This window comes from Anser brachyrhynchus (assembly GCF_964034855.1).
Source record: "Anser brachyrhynchus genome assembly, chromosome: 1".
Classification (NCBI taxonomy): Eukaryota; Metazoa; Chordata; class Aves; order Anseriformes; family Anatidae; genus Anser; species Anser brachyrhynchus.
This window is the reverse complement of record NC_137694.1, coordinates 60302114-60320230: the sequence shown is the minus strand read 5'-3', so window position 1 is coordinate 60320230 and position 18117 is coordinate 60302114. Positions and strand designations below refer to the sequence as shown.

Below are 18117 nucleotides of genomic sequence, written 5' to 3'. Positions count from 1 at the left end.
TTGGGAACCTGGGAGCAAAGTTTTTGTGCACTCTCTTTACTTGGTAGAGATTGAAATCTCACCCATAAACAAAAGAGTGCTAATAACCAGAAGAGAAGTAGAGAAGCATAAGCAGATAGCGTAAGTCCTCTAAATTCTTATTTAAATAGCGTCAGCAGCCTGGCTGATAACTATAAAGGATGAAGATGGTAAGAGCCAGCACAGGCTGTCTTCAAGAGAATGCATTTATTTTCCCAGTGAGTAGACTGGGAGTACAAGAATAGGGTACGAAATGATTTAGTTCTAGGTCATGAATGCTACTAAGGCTTCGTGGTGATGGAAGCCTTGTTAACACAATGGCAGTAAGAATTATAGCTGAATAAGCTGCGGCATAATCAAGGTTGATAAGTTTTTACTGTGTTACTATCTAGACCTGTTCACAGTAGTGTCAGGTGGCGCAGTGGCAAAGTTTCCTGTGCCCATCTGATCCTGCTGGCATTACAGATTGCACCTATACTAGCAGCACATGAACTGTTTCCTTCTGGAACTGTGTATCCAAAATGTCCTGGGGTTAATGTTTAACCTGATTGCAAAGTGGGATTTATGACTAATATCTGAAGGGACAGAAATATGTCCCTAGCCTCTACAACGTCCTCCATTAAAGAAAGCTGCTGTGTAGAGTTTGGGGTTGGATTGCCTGAAAGTGTTTGATTTCCTTCTGTTAGTAAATTACATGGTCTGAATTTCAATAGCGTTGCCCCGTTGGCAACAGGGGTTTTCTGAAAATTGACTGATTTGTTAGTCTTAAGCTGTTCATGATTTAACAAGGGGTTTATTCAAGTACAAGACTTCACTCTGGTATCTAGTTCCTGACTATAAAGGCGATGGACTGGAGACCATCCTTGTAGTAGCATCCTACTTTAAGAGTCTTTGGTCTGTTTAGAGAAGCAAAATAAAGTAGTAAACCGATATCCAAATACTGAAGAGCTGGAAATGGGAATTACTACTACACAGTTGTATGGATCAGTGCCATAACTTGCTAAATGGGGTCAAGATCCTCCACGTTCTGTATGCAACTGCTCAAGTAGGCAGTGAAAGTAATTCTTCCTTTTGCTGTATTGGCTCTGTGGCATCAAGAAGCTGAACTGAAATCTGGAAGCATTGTGGAAGACTTGCAAGTCAGGGCAAACTTGGAAGGCAACTATCCAGCAGGGGAGTTCCAGCCAAAATGGAATTTCTAAAAGGAAACCCTGTACCAACATATAGAGGTGGAAGAAAAAAAAAAAAGAAAAAAAAAAGTGAGAGAGAAAGAGAGAGAGAGAAAGTGGAAAAAACAGCTTTCACAAAAATAATGCATCCCACTTGATGAGATTTGTAATATTAATGAAAGGAAAGGGATATTACATGCTTTTTTTCACTCTGCCTCAGTGTTTTCTCCTTTAAAATCTCTTACAGTTTCTTTCCCATTCATAATGATCCCACTGCTTCGAATTCTGCCAAACAAGAAACAAAAGGAACTGAATGGATTTTTTATCCAAACTATAAAAAATGCAATTGTCTTCAGAGACCAGCAAGATGCAGCTGAGGTAAAACCATTTGTGTGATAAATATATGGATAAGCAAATGCTTTGAGGAAAAACTGGAAGTGGCATAAGCCTCAGTTGAAAAAGTGAACTCAGTCTGTTTGAACGTTCAAAGCAATTTAGTGAAGATTTTATTCATTTTTAGCTCTATGTACCATCAACCAGTCTTGGTGCTGATGCAGAACTGTTAACGCATTACAAGAAAGACTGCTTCTCTCGCTTTATCTGTCCAAATAAGGATGCAGAAAATGTTGCATCTGGGATGGCTTTCCAACCCAGTTTCTAGACCCAGAAGGATTCATCTTGTAAAATTTTTTTCTTATCTTCATCAGGTGTCTTGTCTGTGCTGGCTTTCCTTAACAATAACAGAAAGGGGAGCTCCCCACAGAGTGACTCAACCCAGTCATTACCTGTGAGCTGACATGGGTTTTATATAGCCCTATGGCAGTTCCTACTCTTTATGAAAATGAAAAGAAAGAACCTACATGTCTAATTAAGAGCAAAAATTTAGTATTGAGATGGTTAAAGAAAAAGGTAGTAAATTCTACCCAGTATGCAAAATAATTGATATGTATTAGTAGCAAATCATCTGTGGCCCATCTCTTTCTCATTCATCTGGACATCAGGCAGTTCTGATTTTTTTGTTGTGTGTTAATCACTGTTATTTTATGAAGACTCTGAAGGCACAGATATTTTTATAAAGGTCTCTCTATTTTCAGTACATGACGCATTGGGAACATAGGCACGTGCTTAAATTTTGTGATACAAAAGTTCTTTGGGTCTGCTTGTCCTTTTTGACCATTCTTTACTCCAGACTGCACATAATTTCCCTGAAAATAGGTTAACCAATTAATTATGGATGTGTAGTGAGAAACAAAGAATATCAAAGAGAATTCCATTGTAAAGGTAACAGACAAGTGTTGCATATCAATTGACATGAAATATTCCATAACGTACCTATTAAGAATCTGTTAATATTGAAATAATTGAAATGTTTCTTTCCACTTTGAGATGAACAGCAGTTCTGATGGGATAACAGCACAGGTGAGGATGGATCATCCCAAATTTTTCTCAGAACTTAGCCCCCCAGCTGTCATCTTTCAGGATAGTATGGATTTTAATTTGCACGGTGTTATATCTAAGGCACGTTTAAAAATCAAATTGATTTTCAAAGGTGTTGCTGCTTTGCACTGTGTTGCATGTTCTACTCTTTTTCTTTGACACTCTCTCCAGTGAAATCTCACTTCATATTTGTTGTCCTTTATCATCCCCTTATTCTCATCTTTCTTAAATCCTATCTTTATGAGTCTTTCCTCCCCAGTAGCCTTTAGGTCTTTGTATCCATCCTTCTTTATACCCAAAAGTTTGTATGCACCACTGCATAGTCACAGAGTAGTCACAAGTAATTCATGATTCAGAAACATGGATGGTGTATCTAAGCTGGTTGCAGACACCTAATTTCTAGTGCACAGACCCTGTGTGAGCTTTTAATAGCATATTGATGGGGCTGTATATATGGAGAGTTTTGACTCAAAGATTTATGCTGACAGGGTCTGCAAGAAAAGGCTATTTATTCTGTGTATCAATTATAAAAGGGGCAATGAAACAATCTAATGTGAATTAATGGTAGTTAATGTATTAACTGCTATGTGTTTTGTATTAATACAATGTATTTCTGTGGCAGTAGCATTGGCAGCATCAGTCAGGGGCTAAATCCTTGATTACAGTAGAGATGGTCACTCTCAAATTGCAGACTAAGATAAAGGACAACAGGTGGGTATGGTAAGGAGAGAAAACAAAGAAAAATGAGATTCTAGTGACAAGAGCAGGAGTCAGCATTCTGTCCATATGCAGTGTGTTTTCAGCTCTCAGTGGCTGATAGAGCGGAAAGACTTATGATTGTATTGGAAGGGATATTGGGAGTCTCATTAAAAGATAACACATGGCAGTAGCTGCCCAGTATCAGGACAGTTTGGAGGAAAATACAAGGTCCATGTTTACCTTAACAGTGTATGCACAAGTCCATGACTGGCAGTGGTCCCACCTACTCCTAGACTTGTGCCTGTTTTGCAAAATTGTCATATGGGAACGATTTCAAATACTGGGAGTTAGACATTTTAGTACCAGCTTTCTGAGAGCATATTAAGTTCCCCGTGCAGTTCAGGATCATTAACATGGCTTTCAAAAGCGACTGGAAAGTTTGGATCTTCTTTTTTTTTCCCCATCTTCACCGCCTGTCTTGTTATCCATTCGTAGAATTTTGACTATTTTAGGTTGGTGGAGCACAAGTTTTGCTACAAGTATAGGCAACTTAGTAATTTGCCAGGAACATAAAAATGGTATGTGAAACAGATCAAAATGCAGCTGCTGTCCAGTTTAATGCAGAAAAGTAATCTGCAGAGATTAGGTGTCCCAGATGGCCCTGTAGTTGAAGAAGAATTATGACCTGCATCCTAGGTCTAGAGTGATGCAATGTATGTACTGAAGTCAGTAGGAGTTTTGGCATTGAATTTTAATGAGTCCAAGATATAACCAGGAGTTACTGGTTCCTTGTGCTAATAACGGGAGCTGTAAGCAAAATCTTAAAGTCTTCCTGTGCTGCATTAGGCCAATGGGTATTCCTTAGATTGCCACATTCCTCGATGTTACATTGTATGCATCTTTTACTCCTCATTGATTTTATCACCATTAAAAATGTTTTTATCTCTTGGGAAAAAAAAAAAAAGGAACAAACTGTAAAACAATGAAGGGCTCCGTGAAAGTGATTCAGCTGAAGCTTGTCTTCCTCTCATCTGCAGTGAACATGAACAAAGAATAAAGAAAGGCCAAAAAATAATGTGACAAGCAAAGTCAGCCTGTTATCATCCTTGTTCCATCAGTAAATGAAACAATGCTTCTGAATGCCTAAAGATAATCCCACGGGCAGATAGTAATTTTACAGCCAGGTTTAGATCTAATAATACGCTTGCAGCTTATATGAGATCTGTGATGTCACTTTCTCTTAACCCATCGGTTAGTGCTGCAGATGTCATTTTAATTATATATTATCTTTCTGTGGTCAGTCAAATAATTTCAGTCCTGGATATTCCACTCATTTGGCTTATGTACAAAAACACTTAGTGGTCGTATTTTAGAAATTTTAATATATTACATTTATTCATGAATTCAAATTATTGTAAAATGCTTTTCCCACTATTTACAGGAGAGCAAATTCACCCTGCTTAGAAGAAACAGCACAAATTTAATGCACCACTTAACACCTACTTTGAAGACTCCAGCAGGATTTAAGTGTTCAAATACCTTATCCTGATTATCTGCCCAGGTTTAAATTTTTCCCTTAGGCAACATGCTTCCAGAAACAGGGTGGATAGACTGTTTGTTTCAATAAATGATAGTTTGATAGATTTTCATTTAATAATCTGATATGCAAATCATTGTTCATGGAAGAGTTTTTCTGTCAAGTTATAGCTCAGTTTTTAACTTGCCCGTCTGTTTTAATGATGACATCTAGATGAAGAAGTCTTTCATGGTGCTCAAAATTGCAACTCCTAAAACTGCGGGATGAAAGTGACAGCCTCCCCTTAACAGAAAAAGGCTTGAATTTCATTTTTAACCCATGGTAATAACAGTGGGAATATAACAAGATAAAGATATTGCAAAACATTAATTTTGTAGCATCACAACAGATATGTGGGAAAATTTGGATTGCAAACTGTGCACCATTTAACAAGAATTGGAGAGTTCATGGAGGTTGCAACACATCCTTCTGGCATCTTCTGATTTTTCCGGTCTTGGTGTCAGCTGTGAATGCATAATTCAAGATCAATGATCCGTGCTAGGGAGGTAGTGACCTGATGATGTTTCTGATGATGATCAGCTGTTTCTTGGTGGTCTCAAGCTGATTTGAAATGAGAGGGTGATAAAGCAGAGAGAAGTATCACCAGAACTGTATTCAATGGCATCTCAGTTGATGTTCTGGCCAACTTTGCTGGAGATGTACGGGCTACCCAAATGCTTTTGTTATAAGTCCAGAGCAGGCAGACAGAAAAATGAAAAAAGTGAAAGCTGCACTGTTAACCACACTGTCCTTGTGCCACGTGGTGTAAAGCCACAAAGAAGCTGTATGGTGCTGTCAGTCCTGAAGATGACCTGGCCTCCCAGAGACTGGTATGGCCCTGGGATACTCTGTACTCTCTTGTGCTAGGTCTAAACTGAAAAAGTCTTTTAGTCAGCAACTGCTAGTGATGAATTGCAGTCCTCTCCATTTTCCTGCTGCTTATATGCCCGGGCAGGTATGCATGGTTCCTGCTGAGTGGAGATCCCTTGGTCTTCCAGCACCAGCCATGGGAAGCTAAAATGAGGTGGTGGGTCAGGAAACTGAATTTTGAGGAAGTCTGAAATGAAACTATTTAAATGCTCGTAAAGGTGAGGTATCTGTCCTTCAACTGTTATAGTAACATGCTATAAAGAAGTGGTATCTTTTAGTATCTTTCTGGGAAATGATGGCCTGGTTACAACTTTAATCTCTAGAACCCTGATTCCCAAGGAAGAACATGCAATGAGCTCCCCTAAATGTTTTACCTAAGGGGAAGAGGGACGTGTGTATGTACCTGCATTCTGGAGGATAAGGGACAATCTGAAAACCTAATTACTGTGGCACTCTGTTCTTTTCTCTTCCTTCCCCAGCAGCTCCCTGGAGTCTTTCCTTTTTGTGAACTAATGAACTATTTTATTCAAGAGCTGCTTGAAATGAGTTGAGTAGAGGTAATCCTCCTGAAGAAGTCTGATCCTCTTCTTGTCAAGGGAAAACTATACAATTACTAAGAAAACTTAGTTAAAAATTTGCTAAATACTATGTACATTCCAGGAGCTATGTGTGTGTTTGAACTGTGGAAAATGCAGTACAGATGTTTAAAAGTAAATATTTTTCTAAGGAAACAGCAGATGGGAGGATTAGACACTTTCTAATAGTGTGCAGTTTTCTTGCCGTTGTAGAAAACGAAGCAGAACTTGTTTATATTTGAATGAGAGCGGTGTCCATTTAAGGATACATACGATATGGCAATATTAAATAATTCATTTGAATTGATTAATAAAGTCAGTAAAATGAAGGATCAGTCTGGTCCTTTTGTTTTGCTAAGTCTGTGGGAGGGACACTGCGTTTCTGTTCCACAAGGCTGTTCTCACAGTTTGATCTTGTTCTTATCCTCTGCCTTTGTCGCGAGGAAAGTGAAGTGAGTTTCCAAGAACAGTAAATGTGTTTTAAAGATATAGAGAGAATCTGTGCTTAATATGGGGTCTGAACACAAATCTCAAACCTGTATCTCTGCTGTTTTAAGCAGAAGAGTATCATTCCTCTGGAGTATATTAAAAATCTTCTGAACGCTAAGTCTGCTCTCTGTGCTTGGGCAGCACATGGTGATTCTAACAGGATAAAAAGTAGCATTATGGTAAAAGGAGTTTTAGTTATTCAGCGGCTTTTAAAAATCCATCCATTAATGCTTGCCTTCAAAGTTGCTTTCCTTCCCAAATTTGAAGAAAAATATCTTTCCTTTTCTTTTTTTAAGCTGAAGTTTTTAATGAATTTTATAACTTCCTCAGGATTTCTTAAGTGGGCATTTAAACACAGCAAGGCCTCAATTCCTCAGAGGGAAATGAACTCAAAGTCCTTATTACTTTTGGTCACTAGTTGAAATTTCTTGGTCAGTATGTTGTTATCTTTCTGAAGATTAACTGCTGGCCTACAAAACAGGATCTTTTGGTTTCAGGCTTGGGCTGACATGTCTGGCTGAGGTGCTTTCATCATGGAATGCAGTTCTGCAGTCTCTCTCCTCAAAAGAGATCAAGGACAGAATAAGTAAGGAGAACGGTGACTTTCTCACCTCCCTGAGGCATGATGGGGAATCAGGAAGAATTTTGCATTACTGATGCATCTGTCCAGTTCTGCAGCCCAGCACACCTGTGAGCCCAGCACTTTACGAGCACTGCAGTCACAAGGAGATAGCAAATATCTGCTTGATTACCTGCATCCAGCCACTACATACTAGATCTGCTTGCTATTACCCTTTGCTCTTATCACACCATTTCTACTGCCTCTGTTATGGATCAGACAGAATACTTTATAGATCCTAGGCACGGAACAGGCAGGTGGCATAATGTGTATATTATTTGCCTCACTCCAGCAAGACGTGCAGCTACCATAACAAAATAACCTGACATATGGGACACTCTTCCCAATACCTCAATCTCCCTTTTAGTTTTTTCAGTCACTGCTGTTTATCTTCAGTTCTTCAGGAGCAGCATCCCTATCTGATATCTCACATGTCCCACCTCAGCCTCCAGTCCAGGCTCTAAACTGTCATCATGCACCTGAGCAACATTGTTGACTTCTTGGAGCACTGCTCACATGCTTCAGTTTGCAAGAACATAGACTTGTACCAAAGGATGGGAATGAAATCAGAGAACCAGGATGTTCATACTAACTAGAGGGGTGACATTTTTGGGGTATCTGGAGTTGCTAGGAATGATCTTGCAGACAATGCTGAGAAAATGTATCTATGCAGAAAAAGCTAATCTCGCTTGCTAAGTAAGGCGTATGGAGGAGCTACTTCAGACAGCCTTCAAAAAAAAAAAAAAAAGGTATCTTTACCACTTGCTGGGCAGAACAAGGGAGGTTCAGATGCACCCTACAGCATCATAAATCCATGGAAAGTCCTTAGGCCAACTGGATACCTTCAGAGTCACAGGGAGGAAGGTCTTAAACACTTCTGTCAATAAGCCTTGCATGCATTTTCCTCCTATTTTCACCAGCCAGTGCAGGAAGTGATATGGACATTTGGCTTTGCTGATCTACAGCATATGAGAAACATCTTTTAATTGAGAAGGTTTTTTTTGGTGTTGAAGAAAGGCTTTTTTTCAACCAGCGTAAAAATAAATAAACCCACATGCTCAGCTGTTGGTAATGTCAAGGGTTTCAGTGACTTTATAAAACTGTGTTTATATGGTAAAAGCAGTCTCTTAAAATACTGTTTATCAAAAATCCAGGCCAAAAGATAGTATAAGGAGTCTTTCAAATTACAGCTGCAGTTAAATTTTTCTAAAAAATTGGAGGAGGGAAGAATTAAATGACAAACCTGTCTTTTTCAAAATCCATCGTTCTAGGGGAGAGCAAAAATCCTCTTCCTGATTTGCCCCCCCTTTTTTTTTCTTCCTTTTGGACAGCTTGTTCACCTTTTGGACACCTCCTTCTGTGTGCTGGCTGTTGTGGTTATACCCTGCTCTTCCTGTTCTTAATACCGAAGGAGGGGGAGTGGTCACAGCTCTGGTTTTGGGTGTCCATAAAAATAAGAGTAAGCGCTCATTGTGCTTTCTAGGTGAAGACTCGGTGACTGTTCAGTGTCACTGAGCTTTGTGGTGGCTTGACCAGCACGGGTGGAAAATGGAGGAAGCCAAAAAGAAGATGGTTGCTCCTTAAAAGGGCCTGGGTCTCTTGCTTTTCCCCTGAAAACTAGACCTGGCCCACCCCTCATGAATTTTTTGCTTTACCCTCCCAGGCTTCCCCTGTGATGGCAAGGGGACCCTGTGCTTGTCATCCAGAGAGAAGCTGAAGCATTGAAATGCCTGTTTATGCCCGTGGTAATTCCCTGTAGGCAATAACGTCAGTGCTGGCCACTTGTCCCAGCCTGATCCTGTGCTAGTAATGAGTATTCGCAGCATGCGTTTCAGTGTCTGATTAAATCTTTCTGAAAGGCCATCTGTTTGAGGAGGATGTGGCATAGGTTTTAATACTTTTTATACCTAGTACTCAATACTGCTGTTTCATGACCTTAGACATAAAGTTTGTCCCCTGCTTAGTTAGAATCTCTCCTGATATTCCAGTCAGAGAAAATAATTGGATCAAGACTGTTGCAACCTGTTGGCTTCTTGTGTGTCTTTGGGGAAATGTTGCTAGGTATCGAGTCACTGAAGTTGCACGTACCCGGTGAGACTTTGCTATGTCCATGGCTCCATTCCTTGTAGGAAGGGAGTAGAGCATCTCCAGCTGCCTTTCTACCCTAGCACTCAGGGCAGACTCTGATGTAGTCATGTGTCTGTTGATACATGCCAAATCAGTAAGTAATCTGGCATGTTCTCATCTGTGCAAAATACCCAGCCTAAGCAGCGTTACATGTGTCTTTTAAGGTCATTTTCCTATAGGCTTGGAAGCACTGTTCTCTTTTGCCATTTCTTCAGCATAAAGTAAAACTTTCTGACATATCTTTTCTCACTTTCTTTTGTTTGCTTTCCTTCATGTTACAGTGTCAGTATTTGTCCCTTTGACTGAAAGGAAAAATCCTCACCCTGAAATTGTGCCCATTCGCTTTCTTTTCTAACTCTGCTCTCTCTCGGTTCCTCCTCTCTTTTCTATATTACTCTTTTGGTCTGTTCCTCCCAAGTTTCTCAGAAAAGCCTGCTTTAGGTCACTGAAGGCCCTTCCTTTTTCATGCCTAATCTGTGATCTGGTCTTCATCCAGAGTGTGGAGTTTTCAAACAACAAAGGGAATCTTGTCATAGAACAAAATCATCTGGAGATTAATTTCCTGCATAGCAGGGTGGTGACCTTTAATGCCAAGGTGGGATATAACCTCTAATCTTCATTTGCATACACTTTTTTTTTTCCCTAAACCTTACTCTTGATCTAAACCTTCAGGGGATCTGTGGAAGCATTTCATGTATATGTTTTACTTTCCGTTCAGAGCAATAGCTTGCTTGGGTATTTTGCCTCTATAAAGAGACTTTTTTTGACATGTGTAACTAGACAGAAGCATCTGAATTCTTAATTTAGAAAAAATCATAGATTTACTGACCTAACTGCAATAGCAGAGTTTTCTCTTTCTCTGTTGGTTTTATCATTTTCAATTTTGTTTCATGTTTTGTCTTTTCTTCTTTTATCTGTTATAGGTTCACCTTCCTTCCTCCCTGACTCACTCCCAGAACTGCAAGGGGAGTTGCAGCACTTGTGGTATTGCTGGCTTGATCTTGAAATGTTTCTCTGTTAGTCTGTCTGTGTCTCTATTTGCCTATGGTAACCTCTCAGCCCCATGCACTGTCTTCTTTTTGCAATACAGCATGACCTTTTCTGAAACGGTTATGAAAAAGCTGTTCCATGATATTTCATTCTGGTTCAACCGTCTTGTCCATTTGTTGGTATGTTTTGATCTCCGGAGGCTTTTTCCCTTGATCTGTCTCAACTGTTGGTTTCTACTTTGCACTCCTTTGATATTTCTTTCTTTTCTCTTCTGTCTACTTACCTTAGCAGATCCATACTCCTGCTATAAGAGACACTGACAGCCCATCTTGCCAACAGAAGAACCTTTTATGGGGTCTGCATTTTGTTGCCAAGTGCATGAAGTTACTTTTTTTTTGAGCTTGGTGGCCACTTCAACACACAAAAGTAAACCTCAACTTCGTTCACTGGGGCTCTTCTCTTCTTGCCACCATGCCCGGGCTGTCCTGGGAGCTGCCTCTCTTTCCTCAGCCTGCTGGAGCCAGCAGAGATGAAGGCCTTCGATAAACCCCAGCCGCTCATGACTGTATCTGGATTTTGAGGGTAATTTAACATTTGAGTCCCTTATTATGGGAAATGACAGATTCTCTGTCGCTGGAAGCCTTAAAGAGAGGTTTTCTGGAACGTGCCCTCGGTGTCAGCTGGCTGCGAGGCAGGAATCTCTGCGTGGCATTCCTCGCTCTGACTCTTGCTATAGAGCAGCCTGAACGATCGCAGCAATTCCTCTTCCTCTCCAAAAATCTTCCTACGAGATCCTGCACCACAAAAGTCAGTGGCAGCCTTGCCCTGACTTCGCATCCTTTGGCTGCTCAGGGCTTTCTTCACTTTCTTTGGAGTGACTACCCTTCGTTTTTTCCTCCTACTGGGATAAGCAAGCTATATCTAAGAGGGAGAGAGACTAGTGGGGAGCCGAGCATCTCCTTTCTCTCATCATTAGAAACGTACACTTTTTAATAATGTAATCTCAATTAAAAACATACCAATTAAAATGAGCTTTTTAGCAGGTCTCTTGGGAGAGGGAGCCATAATTCACATTAAAATGTAAAGCTTCAGAAACAGGGAGAGCTAGGTGCACTGCAAGTGCCCAAATATTCAGTGATTTTAATTACAATGGAAACTTGATAAATTGCTTTGTGCCACAATCCATTATTAACAGCTTAATGAATATCACTGCTGCCTGCTTTAAACTGCTCCGTGGTGAAAAGCATTGTCAGTATTTCAGTTGCAAACTCTGATTCTCAGTGTTTGTAACTTGGCCCTTTAAAAAGAGGAGGAGGGTAAAGTCTGCATGCTTGGCTTTGGGTCAGGGTACGTTCTGCTGGCTTGCAGCATCCTGAGGGAGAGAAAGGAGGAAAGATGGACCTTTTGTCTTTCACCAGTACTGGGACTGGCTGGGGCTTAAATCTGATCCTTGCACAATTTTAGAGTGATGCCACAGCTGCTGTGTGCTGCGACAAGGTCTGGGCACACAAAGGGCCCCTGTGCTAACTGAAAGGTCCCCAGAGCATGGGGCTAGCCTTGCATGCCCTGTTCTTCTGCTCAATACCCATTAGGCTGGAGGACTCTTAGGGGTGTTTGCTAGCTAGTAAGGGGAAGCAATAGTGTCAGAGCCCACGAGCTTGTTTTGGAGTAAGCAAAATGTGGATCGGTACAAATTTCCAATTTTGAGCTAGCAAAAAGCTGGTTTGAGGTATGGCATTTGGCAAGTTCTTTTAGAGCATTGAAATGTAAACAGTGGTTGTGTGCTGAGCTTTGAACAGGGCCAAAACATTTATTTTTTCACTCTACACAGTTGTTATTATGGTTGTAATTGTGTTAATGTTAGGATCTCTAAGATATGTATTTATATATATATATATTTACATGGATGTTTATACTAAACTGGTGCCTTTTCCCCATTTTTCAAAGCAACTTAATTTTTCAAGCATAAATGTTATTATTAGGAATGCTATTATTTTAAATGCTAACAGCAGGTATAGTGGGCTTATAGTTGTGCCCTATTGAAGTGTGGGGATTTAAGCTGTAGCGATTTAAAGTGTCATGGTCTGGCTTCTATGAGATTTATTATTTATTGTGGGTGTTCTGTTTTCACTTTTCACTTGTGTGGTCTGACCAGGGGGTCATGATCCCTAAACTGGGGTCACTGGCAGGTGTTTGACCAGATCTTTTTGAGATGCGAGATAGATCTCAGAACAGAAAAGACCGGGAACTGCTCTTCTGATTGAGGGAAGTCACAGTTGAATATCTGGGATAAACAGGGTTTGTCTGCATGTAATTAATGTTTCAGGTTTTGCTATTCTTATCCTTGTTGTGTTTTTCTGGAAAACAACAAAAGCTTATTCACTTTCCCTATCTCAGAAATGGCAGTGTTACTCATAATGATATTAACTTGCACCCTGTGGCATTTTGCCAATTACAGAGAGCTCTCCTGGTTCATTATATCAATAATTACACATAGGGATTTTTTTTCCTTGTGAAAAATCTTTCATTGACAGAGGAGTAATGATGCCTGTAAGTTCCTTAAGTATTGCTCAGTCAGGGATCTGTAAGATATGGGAGATGTCCTCATATTTTCGGGGAAAAAGACGGCTGGTATTCTGGCATTCTGTTAATATTCATGTGTTTCTGAAGTTGTATTTTTTTTTTTAGCATGTGACTTTAGGAAGTGTTCCAGACCACAGTGCTGCCTGCCTGTCATTTTTCATGCATCCCTGTACTGGCAGAGGACAAAGTGGCATGAAAATATATAAAATACCATCTAATTTTTCTTTTGTTCTTTCATTCATGCACACACGCTTCTTCTGTGTGTTTATCAGTGTGAGCAAAATGCCTATATTTGCAAGATAATGGATGTGTAAATATTAGAAAGTCAAACTGAAAACTCTCCGAAGGGAAGGAGAGCAGGGGAAGAATGCTTTCTGCTACTGAGGAGCCATCTATTGGATAAAGCTCATAACTGAACCGAGCATCCATGAAACAGCAGAGGATAACACAATTTATTATCGGTTACCGGGTAGCTGAAAATAATCCCTTCCTTCCCAATGCTGCTTTCACCCACTGCACCGGGAACCAGTACCCCTTCGTGCACAGAAGTGGAGATCCACATGTAGAGGAGATTTATGTACTATCGGTAAGGGCAGTTTAATGTAGCCAAAGATCCGGTATAAATCCTACTGTAGAGTGCAGGTGTGATCATGAATGGATAAACCAGCAGTGGGATTACCCACCAGCAGTGAAGAGCAGTTGCTCAGAAAAAAACAATAGTAAAGGCCAGTGTTTTGTTGGGTTTTTTTGATTGTTAATAAAGACCATAAATAACATTGTGCTTTTTTCTAACAGCGTGTATCGTTTATATCAGTCTAACAGTTACAATTAGTTCAGTTTAAAAAAAAAAAGTCATTTTTTTTGTTACCCAGAATTACTTAAGGCCTTCACAAAACTGAATAATAAGGTGTTCCTTCCCACAGAATGTATGCAATATGTATGTAATGTGATGTGGAAAGGGAGGATCTCGAACAAATCATAGGAAGAGATGGGGGAAAACAGGAGGTGCACAATAAAGTCCCAGGACAGCCCCCAGACATCTTGATGGCTCTTTGAAGTGAGTGGTGGGACTTTGCAAGCATGGTGAAGAGAGCACGTGGGGCAGGAAGAACAAAGAAGCAATAATGATATTTCTGTGCATAATCTCGAATGTCAGGCAACTGCTAAAACCAGAACTGATTATTAATCAGAAATTAAATTTAAGTAAATACAATTATAATCTGTGGAAAAAAAAAAAAAAGACAGAGGGCTGCCTGCAACAGCAGCCTTTAGTCAGCAGTTTGAGTCAGTAGAGGGTCAAGCTGCTGGGTGTCAGGCACTTATCCTAAAACACTCCCTTCCTGCATCCTCCCTTCCTCCTGCAAATAGAGGAGGGGAGGAGTGTCAGATGGTTCACTAGGAGGCCAGATAAGCCCTGGGAGAGGATGTGTGCACAGTGTGCAGTGGAGTGGTCAGCTCTGGGCTGACTTGGAGTTAGTGCCAGTTCCACACACTGGCGTGCATGGGGGGGCCCTGGCCCAAGCTGTTCTCCTTCCTCAGTTACTTCTTCTCTTGCTCTGTTTGCTCACTGTGTATTCTGATAACCTCACTCCTCCACCTCCAAGCAGCAAAACATTTGTGGGGCAGGAGAAGCTTAGCTACTGCACGTGCATATCCAATATTTACTGTTTGTACTGTGATAATGGTAGGAGCTGTTACCAGAGTGTTGTTATACTGAATGTTTTGCAAATACAGAATAAGGAGGTTCCAGTCCAATGTCATTTGTGTCTTGCTCACCGTGATGCAGGCTGGGTGACGCTCTCTTGCCATTGCATTTTGGGCTGTTTTCTGAGCTGTCCCCACAGGTGCATGCCACAGAGGGAACCGTGGTGGTTACAACGTTGTGCTGGGCACTGGACTGGGGCTGCCAACCAGCTGCCACAAAGTGCAGGGCACTCATTTGCCATAAAACTGAGTTTCAGGGAGAAATTTACTGTTTCTTGTAGACACCCAGCTCATTCTGCCCAGCCTGGTATTGAAAGGAAACCCCCCGAAGTCCCAGATGGCAGTCAGTTCATTAGGGGTGTTTTCTACTGTTTGTAAAAAGACCAGGCTGCAAGCAGTCTCTTGGTTTTATGCAGAAGAACTACGGAAGAATTTCCAGCTCTCCAGGCAAGCTATAGATTTCTCTGTGTGTCCACGTAATTAATGAAAGAATGAAATAGATATGTACCCTATTTTCTCTCTTCCGTGTTATTCACCACGACCCATATGTTATCAAAGTACGCCCAAAGTGACAGATTAATGAAAGGCTAAAAGTGTCATCTTCTCAGTAAGAACAGTTCCTGCTGTTTTCCTGTGTCTGTAGCTAAGCAGGAAAGACGTCAGAAACTTTGCTCTGAATTACTTTGTGTGGTTTATTCATTCCTGGGCAGGTCCATGGTATAATAACGTTTTATACTGTCTCCTCTGCCTGTTTCATTGGCTTCCTAAGGTTCCCCTGTGGGCTCCCCAGGTTGATCCCATGCACCATGACTGTTCACGGCTTTGCCAAGCCCCTGTGTTTGGGTATCACTTCCAGGAGGGAAGCCTCCAGGAGGGAATCATGGCTGAAAACGTGTCAGCAACAGAAGGTGGGGAGAGCAAAGACAATTAAAAAAAAACAACAACCCAGAAATATATTATCTGGCTGATGTTTGAAATTGAGGTTATGTTTTAAAACTCAGGTATAACTCTAGGGTAGTGGGAAAAATGTGTGAGTGACTACATTCAGCGTCCTTAATTGTGATATCTCTTCATCCCTTCCCACTTCAGCCAAGTCAGGCCTCTAGCTAGGATCTCAGGCAAGAGGTCCACATGTTTAAGATTAAAAATAGCCTCCTTCTACATGAGCCACAAAGACCTGTGTTCAGCTTGTCTCAACTAGAAGTATTTCTTTGCTCTCTCTTCATTACCAATGAGAACTGAAATTCAGATTTATTTTCATCCCTGGATTACGTAGGAGTACAGTGAGAAGGCAGCAGTTGTCTTTCAAGATGTAAGCCCGTTAGTGCCACTTCTGGCAGCATAAGGAGAAGGTAGATGGGTCCCTAGCAAATTGTTCTTTATAAGAAATTCCCCACACTTTGCTTTCAGGTTAACTTAGGTTTGTCTGTGCCTCTGCAGATTAATAAAAGTCTTAATTTAACCTTGCTTTGTGGAGGTCAGAAGAGTCTGAATATCAGAATGAAGATGTAAACCAGCTGTGAAATTCTCTGTGTGTCCAAAACCCAAGTGAGGCTGCAGAGCCTCAAGCACCAGGTTTTGTTCCACTGCCTCAAAGCTCAGCTTGTATAATAGGAGCCAAAGAAGGTATTGTGATCTCTTTATACCAGAAAAGATGTTCCTACTTGTGCAAATTCCTTGAGGAAGAAAACAGCAGTACCTGAGCGCTCTTCTCCTTCACCTCTTGAATTGAGACACTACCAAGCGAAAATGGCTTTGTATTTTTCAGCAGTATGATTTGTTGTTGTTGTTACCGGCATGCTTTGTTAGACCTACTGCAGTAACATATCTTATATATGCAGACACATATACCTACAAGTTGTGGGGCTCCAGACGTTACAGGTGCAGCTGGGTGCCATCTCATGATCTGCAATGTATGCAGCGACTCACTGGAGGAAACCTCTCTCCATGAAAACGGTTCAGTGCTGGGGTAAACTGCCTGGGGAGGCTGTGGGAATCTGGAGCTTGGCTGAGTTTTTAAAAACAGGTTAGACAAACAGCTGTCAGGGCTGGTTTGGCTGATCCTGCCTTGTGGTGAGGGGATGGAGTAGATAAGTTGCTGAATTCCTTCCAGGCCTCTTTCCCTGATGTGATGGTGCTTTCTGCCTTAAACTCTTTGAGTCCGTAAATCTGTTTTCATCCTAGGTCTTAAAGGAGTTTCTGAGATCATCATTAGCTTTTCCTCACGGGGTTTTATAAGATTTGATGCGTGTTGTACCGATTTTACAGATGGAGAAGTTATAACTGTATTTTAAAAGCAAAAAGGGGAGTGCAGCTCTAAGCATCCTGGTTTCTCTGGTGGTCAGTGCCTTAACCACTAATTCATACTGGCCACTCTGTAGTTTCAGTAGCCAACTCAGCCAGTAAAATCTGTGTTATACTTGGATTTACACTTGCTCTTGGTCACATGCGGGAGACATGTTTTACACTTTCCATGCTGAGGTGCTTTCAACAGTTTGCTGGCACACCTGCCCCTTCTGGGGCCTGCTCAGCATTTCAGAGAGCATTTCTGTGATATTGTTGGAGGGACGTTTCTTTTTTCTTTCAAGTAGAAAGCAAAGGCATTGGTGTGGCTTCTGACATCAAATACGGTGTCATTCAGTACTCGTAGTGCTCTCTTACTGCAGTGAACTACAGCCAGAAACTCCCATAGGGGTTTAGAAATGGTAATGTATAAAAATATCAGAACAAGCCCAAACTTAACAAAACCTTCCAAGTCTGGGGTTTCACTGCAAATGTTAAGATCAGTCCAGGCTGCTAAAGGTTGCTCCACTTTCCAAGTGGCACTCAGTGAGTATTTTTTTTTTGTTTTAAATTTATGCAGGTTTTTAATGTAAGTTATAGTGCTTTGTAAGACATGCCTGCCCTCAGACACTCAGCTCATTTACAATAAAAACATTGCAGTGGTTCCGCCAGCTGATGTTAACAAATGCAAACAAAACAGGTTTTTTCTGCCAGACTGAAAACCTCCCAGCCACTCTCGAACAAGGGCAGGACCCTGCAGTTCAGCAGTCTCTGGATCCTTCCAGGGCTGAGCATCATCCACAGGAGCATGATGCCCTCAGCCTTCAGGCACACAAATTTGAGGGCTGTCAGCTCTGGCCTCCCAGTTAATTCCAGCTTCTGGGTTCAAGCCCAAGGCAAAAGGAACCACTCTCAGAAAGGTTTTGGGGCATAGTATATTTGCAGAGAGAGTGGCTTTTTTCATGATTTCACTGAGAA

At 41.1% G+C, this 18117-nt stretch overlaps 1 protein-coding gene across 12 annotated transcripts in view; it reads left to right on the top strand.

Moving 5' to 3' along the window:
• TBXAS1 (thromboxane A synthase 1) overlaps positions 1–18117 on the top strand; it is a 266052-nt gene that overhangs the window by 173014 nt on the left and 74921 nt on the right. For all 12 annotated transcript variants that reach the window (XM_080558646.1, XM_080558644.1, XM_080558643.1 and 9 more), the window contains one exon: positions 1435–1565. In XM_080558646.1, coding sequence (XP_080414772.1) covers positions 1435–1565 — 131 coding nt within the window. The remainder of the gene's footprint in view (positions 1–1434; positions 1566–18117) is intronic.